At 41.6% G+C, this 16,232-nt stretch overlaps 2 protein-coding genes across 3 annotated transcripts in view; one reads left to right on the top strand and one right to left on the bottom strand.

The window, feature by feature from the left end:
• Positions 1 to 15,981, top strand: part of LOC117573890 (guanylate cyclase soluble subunit beta-1) — a 39,647-nt gene extending 23,666 nt beyond the window's left edge. For both annotated transcript variants that reach the window (XM_052006645.1, XM_034257389.2), the window contains 2 exons: positions 1,408 to 1,565; positions 15,274 to 15,981. In XM_052006645.1, coding sequence (XP_051862605.1) covers positions 1,408 to 1,565; positions 15,274 to 15,592 — 477 coding nt within the window. In that variant the 3' untranslated portion in view covers positions 15,593 to 15,981. The remainder of the gene's footprint in view (positions 1 to 1,407; positions 1,566 to 15,273) is intronic.
• LOC117573891 (uncharacterized) lies at positions 1,416 to 11,819 on the bottom strand. The gene is made up of 8 exons (XM_034257392.2): positions 11,415 to 11,819; positions 11,155 to 11,254; positions 10,059 to 10,168; positions 9,891 to 9,994; positions 7,373 to 7,468; positions 4,898 to 5,054; positions 4,641 to 4,759; positions 1,416 to 2,053 (listed from the first exon to the last, which is right to left on the bottom strand). The coding sequence occupies exons 1-8, from the start codon at positions 11,817 to 11,819 to the stop codon at positions 1,588 to 1,590; spliced, it is 1,557 nt and encodes a 518-aa protein (XP_034113283.1). The 3' UTR covers positions 1,416 to 1,587.
• Positions 15,982 to 16,232: the final 251 nt, after the last annotated feature.

The following is a 16,232-nucleotide window of genomic DNA, read 5'->3' as shown; positions in this document are numbered from 1 at the left end:
ATCGAAAGTCTTCCTCAAAAAATCAATAAACAACTCCAATTTAATGCACAAACACTTTCTACTAAATTTTTGCAATATTGTGCAGCAGCATGAGATAAAACATGAAGTGAATGAGTCTTGTGCCAGTTTCATTTTCACTTACCAAAATTGTATTTGCTGGCCACATGTTCACTTGGCGTTGATTTGATTTACTTACTCGCACTTTTCGCATTCAACCAGATGGCCACAAACTCAAAAATCACTTAATGCAGCTGTGGCGAATTCACTTTTAATTTTGTGATTTACTTTTGCGCTTTTCGCTGACCTCATCTATTTTATTGACAAAACTAAAAACAAGGATGTGTAATCAGGGCAGATTAATGAGTTTTAATACCCTGTAAGCATTAATAATTAGAAAGAAAGCTGCAGTTGAGTGTGCTTGACTATGAGATACCCGTGAGATAGCCAGTGTGACTTAAATCAAAAACGAGCAATATTTCTTTAAAAATATATCAAATGAATATATCACAAAAAGCTAAAAATATACAAAAAGGTTACATTTAGTATATTAATATGCTACTACACTCAAATTATACCATAGAGTGCAAAATATTCCAGATGTTGGGCAAAGCAACTATGAAAAGGAATCATAAATACTGTAGTTATTATTATATGACTCAAAAATGTAGCTTACAAATTACGCTTAGATTTTTTTCAATTCACTCTGTCGGAAATTGAATTGAAATTATATTTCAATCCCTTACAGTCTCTGATATCTTTATATTTTCTGCAGATACAAAATTATAATCATAATCATAAATATATAACTTTATGGATAGGTTTAAAAATGTCTACGATTGACCTTAATTTTAAAGGTTTTCTCCTAAGTTAAGCAGTATTTCAAACTATTCTGTTACTTTGACACACTTATTCACATGCGTGTTAATGCCACACATCAGCTGGCTAGCTCTGTGTCGCCCTTTGCCTTTTATTTCTTGCCACAGTTGCAGTTGCAGTCACATTCGCCATCAAAACCTAAAGCCGCAGCCGCAGCTCATTTCGTTTTAAATTTAATTAAAGAAAAGTTTTGGCTACCGCAGCAGTAGCAGCAGCAGCAGCAGCAGCAACTGCAACTTTTTCAAAGTAATTGTGGCAACTTTTCGTCGGTTTCTGGTAACTCGGTTGGATTTTAGTTTTTGCAACTTGGCTTTAGTCTCTTGCCGGGTTTACTTAGCCGAAAGGCAAAAGTTTATTAGCACAATGAAGTGCTGGACTCAATGTTAGCTGGCTGCAGTGAATGAAAGGAATCCGGTTAACGAACATTTTATTCAGTAAATAAATTCGATTACAAATTGTTTTGCCCTAGCAATAAGTAGAAGTATAAGTACTATATATAGAAATAACTTTTATCTTATTCAATTCCCACAGCAAATCACCATCGGCATCCACTCGGGCGAGGTGGTCACCGGCGTCATTGGCAATCGAGTGCCACGCTATTGCCTCTTTGGCAACACTGTGAATCTAACGAGTCGCACTGAGACCACCGGTGTGCCCGGTCGCATCAACATCAGCGAGGAGACCTATCGGTGAGTGTGTAATACTTAATAGCTAACTAAGTTCAAAGGGGTTCGAATGTTCCTGCGGATTGTAGTCATCGTTCGACGTTTCATTGGCCAGCATATACGCAGCTATAGCTGCCTGTTTGGCTTCCTCGGTTATGGTGCCATTGCCGGTTTCCACAAAGGCTGCGACAGCTGCCTTTTCAGCATCTGTGACCGCCTCCAGCAACTGCACATGATTCTCGCTCTCATCCTCGCTCTCACTCTCGCTCTCGCTCCCACCGCCGCTTATCGTCTCGAGTCTCTGCATCGCATTTGTCAGCCTCTGCATGGGTTTCTCTAATGACTGCGGCTGCTGCTGCTGATGATGCTGCTGCTCTTGCTGATGCTGCAATTCGGGTCCTTCAAGCTCTTCAGTGAGGTCAATATAGCGCTGCAGGCGTTTGGGTAATCTAAGTGTATCGATCCCATTCGGTAGCTGATTATGCTCTCGCAGTATGTCACGAATGCGACAGCTGTGCGATGTAGATAAGAAATAAAAAAGAAACTTATATCAGCTTTGAATCTTTTACATGCGACAAACTTTCACCCCAAAAGTCCCTAGCCTTAGCTGCTACATTCTGTTTAGCATTTCGCAGCCAGTTGTCTGTCAATCTTCACAACGTATTTCATAAATTAATTTAAGTTTCACATAATAAGCTCACATTGAACAAACACAAGAAAGAAACAGCGGCAGCAGCAGCAGCATGCCAAAGTTCATGTGCTTAAAACTTTTGTTGTAAGAAAATTTCTATAAACTTTACTTTTACTCAAAAGTTACGCTTTTTGCGCCACACAGGCAAACGGCAGAGCAAAACAGAACCGAACAGAAAAGAAACCAAAGAAGAGAAGTTCAAGTGCCGGAAATTGTGAGCTGATTTTCTTTTCTTTCCTTTCTCTCCTTTTTTCCTATACTCGTACTTGTATTGTGCTCTTACTTTTTCCACTTGATTCGCAAGCAATCAAGCTTCTGTAAAGCATAGCGAACGCTTCAGATAGCCAGAAAACTTTGTAATACTTCCGAATATGTGGCGCACAAGCAGACAACATTTTGTACAAAAAAAAAAAAAAAACAAAAATTCCATAAGAGGTGTGCAAAACTTGAACGCTTCCCAGCGAAAATTGGGTTTATAAAGCATTCACAAAAAATGCTAATCTGTCGTTTAAGCTGGCCGCAACGAGGCGACTTGCACTTGAGACAACTTTTTGATGTACTTGTTAATTTGTCGTGTCAACATTATTGAGGTGGCAAATGAAGTGCGCTTTTGTGTGTGCGCGCCGCCTTTTTTATGACCCTCACAGGCAGTTCAGCAATCAATGAAGCAACTCCCCATGCGTCGGCCTACTAAGCGCACGGCCATAAAAACCACAAGCATTGCCTATTTGTGCGGCCACTTGGCGTATACGCAATGTCAAGCATACGCCCGAGTTGCCAGAACAACCAGAAGGAAGCACGATGAGTGGCATTAATAAGCACAAATTGAAATCACGGACACTGAGGGCTGAAAGCAAAATAAATTCAACTTGCAATTGCGAAAAATGTAAAAGGGAAAGCTGCCACAACAAATATGCATAAATAAAATGCCAGGCAGCGGCAACAGCAATCGAAATCTGATTGGCAATCGCAAACTGTGCTGCGGGTCCTTCGTGTGGGTATCAATGCAATTACACACAAACATGTTGACTCAACATACACACACACACACACACACACACATGTATACACAAGTATTTATATAGACTATATACTCAATATATATACATGTCCAGTTGCGCTACGATATGCAAGTACGCGGTTATACTAACATTGGCCCAAGAAAAACAAGCTGGAAAACGAGCAAATAGAAAGAAAGTGGCGAAGTATGCTTGACTAGGAAATACCCTAAAAGTGTTTTTAAATATTATGAGAAAGACTATAAGAGTATTTTGAGCTTCTATAAGTTTCTCTTTCTCTAACCATTTTTCTATATTTTTGCATAACTCAAGTACACACTAAAGTATGATTAAATCTCTAGGGTATGGGTACACATCTAAAGTGTGCGAGTGCGGCACAAAGTCGTTGTGAATTTTATGTGCAACGTGAGTTGGCAAATGGCAAACATACGAAGCAAATACTCGCAGTACAACAAGTTTGTGAGGGGGAAAGGGGGCAACTCCAAGTGTGTCGCAAGTGAAACCCTATCGAAGTGACCAGGGTGACAACCGCAGAGAAAGTTTTTCTGCTAACTTATCAAATTAGTCAATAGCCTGACAGCTTATCGATTTAATTCGAGCACTAATCAAATTTGTAAGAAATTCAATTAAATTAAGCCAACAACAGCTGGTGGTGGTGGAGTTGGAGTCAACAATCTCCCCTCCCCTTCGTACGCTTAGAGCGTTTATTCCCCCGATATTTGATACCAGACATTTGCTTAAACTGTGACAAAGTCGTGGCAGCTATGATAAAGCCTAGACAGTGGCACAAAGGGCACAAAAGAAAGTAAGCCGCATAATAATAAAAGCAACGGCGTGTTGGCGGCCATGGCCAAAACAAAAAGCCAAGACCAAAATTAAAGTCAGTTCCAAGTTGCCAAACAGAAGCGTCAACAAAATGGTTTGTCAAACTGTCTGTCAATCAGACTTTTAGGCCGACAAACTGTCGGCCAGTTAGACAGCCAGACAGCCAGACAGTTAGGCTGTCTTGTCAACTAGTCAGAGAGTTGCTCCGACTTTTATACTTATTAAATTTGCAGGCTTATCAGTAAACTGAGAGAAAGAGAGAGAGAGAGAGAGAGAGACCCGTAGAAAGTCAAGCAAGCGTTGCGAACCTGCAGCAATCTTAGCCAAAGTAATTGAATAAAAAAAGTTAAACTTGTTGGCAACGTCAGCAGCCATGTGCTTTAGCTGTCATACGATGACAGTAAGCTTCAGCCATCATCCTCCTTCCATTCGTCTCCTATCAGCCTATCAACTTTCCATAGACCCCATCGTCTCTCGCTTTGTCGACATCAAAGACAAGTGGACAGCCGGCAATTGCCTTTGAGCCCATGGCAAAAGTTCAGCAGCTCAGGAGTTGATAATTACCGGCACAAATGACGCAAGGTGGGCACGCCATAGACCTGTTCCTTGCCAATAATTTTGTCCATTAAGAGACGTCCGTACCGCTCGAAAAACATTTCACGTCGTGATGCATACACAATTGGCTGCAAACAGAAAGAGAAAGTTAATAAAGACTCTGACATTTGATGCTGATGATGATGATGATATCCCGCATATGCGTTTCAGTTAAGTTCAACTCGTTTGCTTAAGGCTCTGCTTTGCTTTGTCTTTGGCGAACTCACCTTGAATGGCATCTCAATCATGGCCACATTTCGCAGCAGTATCTTGAGGCAAAGCACCAGTTCATAGCTATAATTGCGTCCATTCTCGATGAGTTTGTCGAGCAGTGCAATAATCACGGAGGTGCCTCCATCGGGCGGTTGTGGTGCGGCACCATATCTGCAATGATAAGCGGTCACGAATGCGGCTAACTGTTGGCTACGTGCAACGACCTGCCAGTTGCCATTCGCCATTCGCCAGTTACAAGCAACCAGCTGCCAGTTGCCAGCAACCAGCTGCTGTTGCTGCTGGAGCACGTAGTTGGTTAGCTTGCGGTCAGAGACGGGGAGAGCAAAGAGAGAGCTGGGCAAATGTTCTGCGGTTGTTAACAGTAATTTGTAGACGACATTGCTGAGGCTGCGCCCAAGTGAGTTGGGTAGGAATGGGGTTGAATGGGTTCATTTTTGGGGGGTCTAGAACTGCGTTGGCGACTGCAAAGTGGTCTGGACAGCAGCAACGTCAGGTGAGGGGTAATAAATGTTTGAGGCGCTGATAAACACAATGTGCAAATGAAATAATGAACAGAACACGGGTCGCGGTAGTCGACAACGACGACGTCCTGTCATAAGCACACATGACACGCCCACAAATACCCAGGCACTCGCCCACACATAAGCTGGCCAACGTTGCGTATGTGTGTCTGTATGCTCTATGTGCTATGTAGAATTTTGCAAATGAAGTGCAAATTGTGTATGATGCCAGTTGACAGTAACTGGCAAATGGCATGAGCGTTGTCACATTTGAAATTGAAAATGTTTGTCAAAATATATATGTACATATATATTGTACATGTTTCAATCGCTTTGCATATCGCGTTCCATTTGCATTTGGCACTCGGCAAAGCAAGCGTGTAAGTTGCCATCTAAGAAATTTACATACGACTTTGTGTGTGTTTGATATTGCATAATTTAGAAATATATTCAAGAATTGCCTGTGGCGTGCAAAATTAACCCGGATGCGCTACAGAAATTATACGCGAGTAGAACAGAAAAATAAAAAGCCACACAATTTGCATATTTTATGGCCAATTTTAAATGAAAAAATGCAGCAAAGCGAAAAGCCAAACTCAAATCAAAAGCGTAAACAATATCGACAATTTATGGCCACATCAGCAGTAGCAACAGCAAAAGCGGCAGCAGAAATCAATCGGCAATCAGGCAACAAGGCGTCAATGCAAAAGCAACAATGGCAACACTGACAACAGGCGGCCCAATGAGAGTTTTCTCCGCCCACCCACTTAATTCCTTGTTTTTCTCTCTTTTTCCCACCTATTGATCGCGTCTATTACCAATCAAGGCAACAAACGACGCTTCAAGGTACTCGACTGAAACACGACGCGGTCTAAAATAGCGCTATAAAAACTATTCAGCTGAGACTATGTTGTTGTATTACTTCAAAATTTCCATTATCTTTATGGTTAATACACACATTTTGCAACATTTTATGGCATCGATATTAGAGCATTTACGATTCGCCTTCTTGAGCATGGCATTGAATTTTGGTTTTCCATATTTCGTTCGTTGTTCTGATTTGATTGGAATCGCCATTTTTTTGGCTCACAATCAATATTCGCATTTTATGCAAAAGTATACTTTCTGGCGCTGCATCAAAAATTGAAAGCGCCCTAGCGCTTTGCCAAAAAGCTGTGCAAGCAATGAGGCGTGGCCAGTGTGGCGGGGCGGGGCGGGGCGGGGATGGGCTGGGCGCAAAACCACAAGAACACAAAAATATAGGAAAAGCACATCGGGGCAATATCAAGTTATAAAACAATAAATTGCCGACCGCAGAGAAAAGCCAGCACAGAACGCCAATGGAGAGCCAGAGGCGACTGTGGCAGTGGCAGTGGCACTCGCAGTTGCAGTTGCAGCTTCGCAGAGCCAAGGACGGTGACTGAGTGGTTGAGAACTATTCGAAACTGCAAGCGTTTACATATAAATTTTATGAATTTTAGTTGTTGCTTTGGTTTCAGCATTTTGCTGTTGCTGCTGTTGCTGTTGCTGTTGCCGTTGCAGTTGTAGTTGTTGCTGTTGAGTGCACACTCATAAGTTGTGTCAAGCTGCTTGGCGACCATGAGACACAGTGGAGACGTCGCCTTGTCATGCAAATTCGCTTTGGCAGCGACTTTCATATTTAATGTTAATATTTGCGTCGCTCAAGAGGCAGACAAGATAGAGCGCGAGCAGCCGCAAAGGGAGGTGTTAGAGGGCGGGGGCTGTGCGCGGGGTCGTGGCATTGTCAGTCGGACCTCTTGATTATGCTAAGCGATGCGCAGAGTTTTATGCTGCATACATTACGATGTCGCCACCGCCAAGTGCCGCTCGCTTAACATAGTTTTCTGCACTAATTGAAGTGGCTCGTTGCCCAACGCAGCCTCCGTCTCCGTCCTGTCTCTGCCTCTTCCTCATCGCTGTAACCTTATACTAAACGGAAGCTCTTACCTGAGCAATATTAGCAGCAATTCTGGCGCATTCGCTTGCAGTGCAATGCGTAAAGGTGACGAGCAGCCGCAGGACTCGATTGGCACATCAATGAATCTGCAAGAGTGAAAACAAAAAAAAACAAGCAGATAATGAGATGAATAAATTTGTGCAGTCAGTTATGAGCAACTAAGTGGGTTAAACATGTTGCCAAATGTGAAAAGTTGGCAGCGTGTAAGTGCGTAAATGGTTTGCAGCTTTTAGGCCACACTTTGTTGTTGCTGTTGGTGCTTTAATGGACGCCCACAAAGCTGTCCTTAAAAGGCGACCAAATGGCAAGGCTACATTAGCTTAACTTAGGCAACGAACGAGTGAACGAGTTGTTGCTGGCAAGTCATTGTAATCTGGAGCAGGGAATAGTGCCAAAATCAAATTAAACTGTCGGCTTGTTGCTCTTTTTTCTGCTCTCAGCTTTCAGCTTTCTGCTTGTTGCTTTATGCTTTTTGCCTTTTGCTATCTGTTGCCACAGCTGCTTGGTTTAGTTGGTTGGTTTTTGTAAGTTTTCCATATGCCATCCATAAGCTCCATCCAGCCTGTGGGATAGAGTGCTTCAATATTGCGTATACGCCGAGTGGCTAGGCGGTTACCTCCATTGAGGCATTAGCATGTAGCATGTACATAGTATGCACTTGAAGCGCTTTGCGGCACGTTCGAGCCATAGTCACAAACACACACACACAAACAACCACACACGCCCACATATGGAAATGGAGTGTGTCATTGTTTGTGCCTCTGTTGGCTTTTATGTCTACGCATAAAAGTAGGCAAATAAAAGCCTAAAAACCACAATAAAGCGACACATCAACGCATGCTCCTTGTCAGGTGATTTGCTGTCACACACACACACACATAGAGAATAGCTCTGCTGGGCAGACGATAAGCGCATTTTCAAGTCTTGACAAATTAATTTAGAATTTATTAGGCAACTGACAATTGCAAAGTCTCAGCTATTTGTAAAATGACTGTTGCTAAAGCCCATTGTAAATTCTCGACAATTTTCCATAACATTTCATTAGTTGTCTGTTGGCAACTCTCAAATGTATTTAACATGCACAAATCACCTGCAAATTTAATTGAAAAATCTCAGCTCAGTTTATAAGCTCAGCTCAAGCTCTCTATGAATAAATGTCGCACTCCTTTTTTGTTGTTTTGCACTTCTTCTCTGATAGATTTGGTATGTACAAAGATGGAGTCTCCTTGGGAGCTTGTGGCGTTGATTTGTGTTTATTATCACATTGCATACTTTTTTACTTTCTTCCGCACACACACGCACACACACACGCACATCTATTAATGCTTATTCATTTGTGTTGCCTTGGCTGGAGATTCAAGCGAGAGCGGGCGTCATAAATGTACTCTTAATGTTTGTCAGTGAGCTTCTTTTATACTACTTACACGCGCATGTGTATGTGTGTGTGTGTGTGTGTTATGGGGGTAAGCATGTATCAACGCTTGAGTGTTAGCCTGGCAGCAGCTTTGTGCGCTTATTACACGCATTTTTGACTTTAATCCTCCGGAGTGCTGGCAAACAAAGCCAAAATAACAAAGGTTTACATCGCTGGCTGTTGGTTTTCAGCTTATCGCAACACACTCAAACAGACTGTGGGACATTGTGAAACACACACACACACACACACCAGCACACACACAGATACACGTTCATAAATCTCTCGGCTGCTAAAAAATGAGACAGCCAACGAGCTGAGCTCGTGTTAGAAGTGAAAATCTTAATTATACATGACACCAACAGCAGCCCAAGGAACAAGCAGCTGAGATTGAAAGCCACAGCGGCCATTGTTTAAATGAATGCCGTTCTGTATGTGTCTGTGTGCGTGTGTGTGTGTATATGGGCTTGTAAAGTGTCGCTATCCTTTACTCAATTATGTCTGACAAACAGGCACAGCGAACAAACAATGCCATATGTATTAATTTAATTAAAATCCTTTTATTTGCAATTTCCTTTTCTCTCCCGCTTTCTCTCATCAAGATCCTGCTACATTCTTTGAATTTCAACTACTATATGCACACTTATTTATTAAAATGTTCAAGGTCATCAAGCGAAAATTGTAATTGATTGCTGTCGCAATTTAATTAAGAACGCAAAGAGTGTCCATTAAACTAAAGTCTAAGTAACATTTTCGCATATATATTTTTTATGATATTTTTCCCAAAAATAGCTGCTAAAAGTAAAAAGGGGTTTTCTGTTGGCTTTCCAATTAGAATATGACACAACTTTTTGTAGCCGCAGGCAATCAAAAAACCAGAAATAACATACGAGCAAACGAGAGCAACAAACAAGCAACAAAATGTTTTTGCTATTGTCAACTGTGTGTGTGTGTGAGTGTGTGGTTATGTATGGTGTGTGGGTGTGTGTGAGGAGAAAGTCAAGTTGTCTAGGAGAACTTTTCTAGCCGAAAATGTGTTTGCAAATTTTCGGCACGCAAATGGCAACCATAAATTCGGCATGCTGTCAACTCACCTTAGTTGGCGTTCCTGCTCGAAGCGTGGTATCCACACGGGCAACATGAGTTGTTCGCGTGTTGCATGCTTCAGAAAGTAGACCATGGCCCGCACATTCTCGTGCTGCATAAGAGAGAAAGCGTCTCTTACTTCATCGTTATGCAAGACAATGGCAATGTTGGCTTACCTGATCCCGAAAATCGCTGCGCCAGCCAGCTATAAAGTGTGGCGCATGTGGACCAAACAGCGCACCCAGAAAGATGCGCTCGAACGTCTTTTCGCACTGGTAAATCGCAACTGTGAAGCAACAAATAGAATAGAGCAGAAGTCAAGCTGTTAAAATACGATATTGTACATTCCCAAAAACTTAAAAAGCGAGCCAATTAGGAAGCTGCACTTGTTGCCAGAACGCTTTCGCAGTTGCTTTTTTTGGCAGCTCGCATACATGTTAAAAAGTGGATGCCTGCAGCGCGTTAGGTTACGGCCACAAAATGGAGTCGCTGTGGCAAAACGGGAAACGGAAGCTTCCAAAATGTCAGCAGCCAGAAATTGTTTGTAAAAGCAAGAAGCAGGACTGTGCATAGCTGTTGGCAATCATAACTGCAGAGAGCGAGAGAGTGGAGTGAGGCCGGAGATATGGCTGTGTAGTGCTGAAAATCGCGCGATCAAAAAAACGAAATTTTCATCGCATGCCACGCACACCAGGCAAAAAGTGAGAAAGTACACACACACACACACACACACACTACAGATGCACGTTGAGCCTTGGCATACCATTAACTTGGTCTTCAGGCTGGCAAATTTACGCAGCGTTTTAATTAGAGGCAACACGCACAGGCAGCCAAACGTGAGAGTGAGAGCGAGAGAGAGCTCTGAGGCATGGCCCAAATAACATGCAACACTTTAAGGCACTTTACAAGTTTCACGTTTTACGATGCAACATGGGAGAACTACACTTTCAGCAGCAGAAGCAGCAGAGAGGCAAACAGCAACACGGCATTAGCAACACTTTCCTCGTACCTTTAACGCAATTTCAGCTGGCAATTAGCAGAAACACGTGATTAAATGAGATCTTGAATCCCGCCTGCTTACGGGCGTTATAATCTGATGCGATGTCATAAAATTCATTAAAATATGCAAAACAAAAGGCCATGCCCCAAAGCACACGTCTCACACACACACACTTACACACACTCTCTCTCTCGCAGATACGTGCAGCAATATGTACGTGCATGTATGGGTATTAAATTATTAAGTTTCTGTGCCTTTTGCCTTTGACTTACCCAACAGTTGAACGACCACCTCAGAGTCGCGCACGCCCCAATCCCAACAGGTGCGCAAAGCAATATACAAAATGTTGTGATACTTCCCCATGAGGCAGACCTGTGGTATGTTCACATATGTGTGCGGGCGAGAGATAGAAAAGTTTTTGCATCAAGCACATTTCAAATTAAATTTGCTAGGCGTTCTCATTTCGACAGGATTATGTGTGCCATAAAAATGCATATTAATCACACATAGAAATTAGTGTATTTCATTATACCTTCCCATTGCCATCCTTGGCCAGCTGATGATATCGCATAGCGGCGACCACAGCCAAGCTGGCTACCTCCTCGGTGTGCACATTCTGCCCCTCGCTGCATCCCTTGATGATGGCGCTGAGGTGATCGAGAATGTCGCGGCGCGATTGCCGATCCTGCAGCCCGTTGCGCGTGATGTGCTCGAAGGTGTCATTGAAGAAGCACTCGAATATGTAGTCCATGACCAATTGGCGACGCGGTGCGCGACCACAGCGCTGATGGCTGGCACGGCTGATGGCGCCGCGTGTGCCGTCCAATGGCCGGAAGCCGTAAAAGTGTCGTGGCAATGACAGCCACAGCAGTGAAGCCAATTGCCGTTTTAATTGACTTACCAGCCGCTGCAATTCCTCGAACAGCTGCAAAAACATTTCAAACAACTCAATTTGCAATAATTATAATAATGCAACCAAAATCAAAACTAAATATCACACACAACTCGAACTCGGACTCGAACTCGAACGTTAAACAAAGTTGCGCGCATGGAAGTCAATGAATTTTTGACCATCAACGTAGAAAACTTCTGTGTGTTTTTGAGGGTGAACCACAGCAGGAAGCAAGAGAGAGCGGCGAAGAGAGAAAGAGCGTTCGAAATATGTTATTTTGTGTTTGCTCTTTCTCTGCACGCTCTTTATTGATTTTTTCATGCTGGCAATGATATGACGAGCGACGAGTAACAATAACAAAACACAGCCAATGGAATATTGTAAACAAACATTGCGCAGTATTTGCCTTTGATTAATTCATTTACTGCAAATTCAATTCAACTAAATCAATTTACAAGTGCCAACATCAATTTACAACTGCAAGTGTCGTGTTTTCTATTATAGTGCGTGATATTTTCATTTATTATTTGTTTTTCTCTATATTTTTCCCATCAAACAGGTGTCTGGCCGGTTGAATTGTTGACCACCCAGAGGCATCTATTTTGCATTTACAATATCATGCGTTTATTTTAATTGAACTTGCCTGTACTTATCACACTTTATTTATGCATAATGCGTTCCATTATATCGCAATTTCCACCCACGCATTTAAGTTCAGAAATTCACGCTGTTCAACCGCCGTCTGCCAACTGAGAAGCCACAACAAAACGGAGCCAAAAATGTTCATACAAATCGCTCAGCTGTTTACCTGACACTCGTCTCTCCCTTATTCTCTCACTCTCTTGCTCTCTGTGTATATGTTTCTTCCAGCGAATTTCTCTCCCATCTCTTCCAACCACTCTCGCTCATTCTGGGGCTCATTTGATATTTACTCATTGCCATATTAGCTTCAGCAAATTTACTTAATCGAATATATGGCTGTAGGAAATAGATAATTAAATTAAAATGTTTGTTGAAATAATACAATTTGATTCCCAACCTAAAATAATGTTAAAACAATTAAGAAAGCTACAGTCGAGTGTACTCGACTGTGAGATACCCGCTACCCATTTTGAATAAAAGCAACATATTTTGCGGTATTATTCTCAAAATATACCAAATATACTGCAAAAATGCTAAAAATACACCAAATGGTATATGTGGTATATCGATATAGTACCGCATTCAAAATATACCGTAGACGGCACAATATACCAGATTGTCAGCCAAAGCAACTAAAACCCCTAGTAAGTAGACGTTTTTGCCCATACAAAAGTATTTCAGGAATCATAACTACTATTACAGTTGTATACTAGTTGTTATTGTATATACCAAAATTCGTAACTCTAGCTTTATAATTACGCTTGTTATTCGTTTTTTTGATTTGCGGGGGCGGAAGGGGGCGTGGCAAAAATTTAAAACAAACTTGATCTGCGTGCAAACATAACAAATGCTGTCGAAAAAAAATTAGAGCTCTATCTCTTATAGTCTCAGAGATCCAGTGTTTCATACGGACGGAAGGACAGACACACAGACACACAGACGGACATGGCTAGATCGTCTCGGCTGTTGACGCTGATCAAAAATATATACACTTTATAGGGTCGGAGATGCCTCCTTCTACCTGTTACATACATTTCCTGTCGGCACAAAGTTATAATTTAGGAATTTAGATTATTACAAAACCTTTAGAGGTAGCTCTGCGATATTTTCTCGATATTATCAAAAATTAAAGAGTATTAAATTCTCAAAGCATTTGCATTGTCAGTTGCCTATAAATAAGGATCATTACTTTATTTAATATTTAATATCGCTGACTTTTGTTTAATTATGCACTGCAGAGAGAGAGAGTGCATAATAATTCAGAGATGTAATTAATACAGCAAAGAGACATTTCTGATGCTTCAATAATATTTAATATTATTGAGAACAATTTCATATCGCGTTACTGCAGCGCACTCGCTTACAATTCACGAATAATGGAAAGATTTAATTGCTCAGCAATCCGTGTGAAATTTATTGCATTAAATTAAGCTTATTTCAATTGTATGAAATTTAAAGCACCTTCCATTGTTTACTTGTTGGCTGAGTATTGTTTTTTATTGATTTGCATATTAATTGGGCGCTTAAATATTCATGCGCCATGCTTAATATTTACACAATGTCTTAAATATTTGCCTTGGCAATTACGCATTGAGTAACTCCTGAGCCAGGGGAATGAAGACATTAATTAAACACATTAACCTGACACGATATCTTGATTGTCACTTTACGGTTGGCTGCAACTCTTTAATCAGTTGAACAAACAATGGAAATGCGAGAAGACCGAGAGAGAGAGAGAGAGAGAGAGAGAGAGAGAGAGCGAGAATTAATGGTTGTTTAAGGCTAGGGGAAAGCACACTTTATTAAGTTTGTGAGATATATGCATATGCAAATTACCCATTTCACATCCACACAACACACATCAGATACACATTTCCATTGGCCAACGCAATGCTAATTAAAAACGCGCCCAATGGCATCAGAATTGTGGCCAATATTCGGGCCGAGTTCTGGGAAATACTGCGAATAAATTGAGTTAAATGTATATGCAATCACTACAAGCTGCCATAATAGTATACGAGTATGCTACACACACACTCACACACTTGCACATTTAATGGCGTATTTACATAAAATGTTGTGGCTGCACGAAACGGAAACGGAAATGCGACCGCAACAAGCGCAACGAAATCCCAGCCAGACAAATTTAATATTATGCTCAGCAAAACACACAAAAAAAAATAAAACATAAAAGGCGCAATGTGTGAAACTTTTGATTGCAAAACACACAATACAGAAATTTGCTTAATTTTATGACAGGAAATAAGTACAAATAGCAAAATTGTCAGCAAAAAAATGCAATTTCGAACGGGTTGAAAAAATGATACAATAACATTTTTTATTACAATGTATTTGAAGACTTTTTTTCGACTCAATTTGGATGACAACAAAATTCAACAATGTTATTGTAAAATAGTAGTTTCATCGAAAAGATTGCATATTTAACAATGTGTCAAAAGTCAAAAGCGGCAAATAAGAATTTTTATGTATAATTCATTCGTATTATTCTCATAAATTTAGTTTGAAAATTAATTAGATAAAGTTTAAATGCGTTATCGGTAAACCAAAAAGTTTATCAAATGAAAACTTTATACCAGCGATTAAGTTTTAATCAAGTGCACTTTGTTCAGAAAAATGGCTGCGTATATCATTTCACTGCTTGCTGTCAATTTGAGCTCAGTAGAGAGACTTTCACCTCTCTCCATGCGACACTGCATTACCAATAAGAATGCCACATAATTCACTGGCTGTGCTGTGTGCACTTTGCGACAGTGGAGCACGCAACAGTCTTAAATCATATCCAAGAATAAGTAGACTAATGCCATACAATCCGCTCTTTGCTTGTGCATTTTTACAGCCTGCTGTGCCAAGAGATCAACCAGGACGATTCATTTCATTTGGAGTACCGCGGCCCAGTCATTATGAAAGGCAAGCCAACGCCCATGGACTGCTGGTTCCTGACACGTGCCACCAGTGTTGCAACTGCCAGTGGCAATGGTAGCCTCGACTCGCCGCTGTTGCAGCCTACAACGCCAACAACAACACCGCGCCTGGTCATGGGACATGCCAGCGTCTCACGTACCTCCTCTGCAAGCGGTGGCGCCGGCGGAGCAAGTGGAAGTGGCGGAGCAACTGCAGCCGCCACAAAGGGTCCAACAGCTCCCTTGGATGCATAAGAAGAACCGCGTGAGGATTCAACTGGCTGCTGAGTGGAAATATACTGTAATGGTTTGCCGCTCCTCGACTCCTTCAGCAGCCATGTGACTGTCTATTTATCTGTGTGTGTGTGTGTGTGTGTGTGTGTGTGTGTGTGTGTGTGTGTGTGTGTGTGTGTGTGTGTGTGTGTGTGTGTGTGTGTATGTCCTGACTGTCTGTTTGTCTGTGTGTAAGTTGGCCACTTAACCACTTCATTGCTATGACTTTGTATTTGTCCTATCTTGGCCTGCATTTGTGCACTGTGTGTGTGTGTGCATCTGTGTGTGATTGTTGCTGCTGCTGCTGCACATTGAGGTTGGAGGTTGGAGGTCGGTGCATGGAAGTTGGCATCAGCATCGTTGGATCTTTGTGCAAGGTAATTTATGTTAATGCTTTTCTATCTGTAACCACTCAGCCAGGCATTCAAGTGACTTTTGTTCAAAGCCGAGTGGGTCGAAGAAGACACGCCTCACTTGTGTCTAAAGTATTTTACAAATGATTTACATTTCTTCAGCCATTACGTTGCGTATACGTAATTTATGGCATATTTACCAACGCTTATTTGTACTGCATAAATCAAAGTCACCGCTGTATCAGTGCTTGGAAAATTAGCATTATGTA

Source organism: Drosophila albomicans, chromosome 2R (genome assembly GCF_009650485.2).
Source record: "Drosophila albomicans strain 15112-1751.03 chromosome 2R, ASM965048v2, whole genome shotgun sequence".
Classification (NCBI taxonomy): Eukaryota; Metazoa; Arthropoda; class Insecta; order Diptera; family Drosophilidae; genus Drosophila; species Drosophila albomicans.
The sequence above is the reverse complement of the archived record's forward strand: the minus strand, read 5'-3'. Positions and strand labels throughout refer to the sequence as shown.

Bases quoted from the DNA above. Each gene is read 5' to 3' on its own strand.
- LOC117573891 (XM_034257392.2), bottom strand. From the start codon at position 11,819: ATGTTTTTGCAGCTGTTCGAGGAATTGCAGCGGCTGGTAAGTCAATTA. The intron at 9,995-10,058 runs GTAAGCCAACAT...TCTCTTATGCAG, and splicing joins GCAGCGATTTTCGGGATCAG to CACGAGAATGTGCGGGCCAT. The intron at 2,054-4,640 runs GTAATTATCAAC...TACATCGCACAG, and splicing joins ACCTTGCGTCATTTGTGCCG to CTGTCGCATTCGTGACATAC.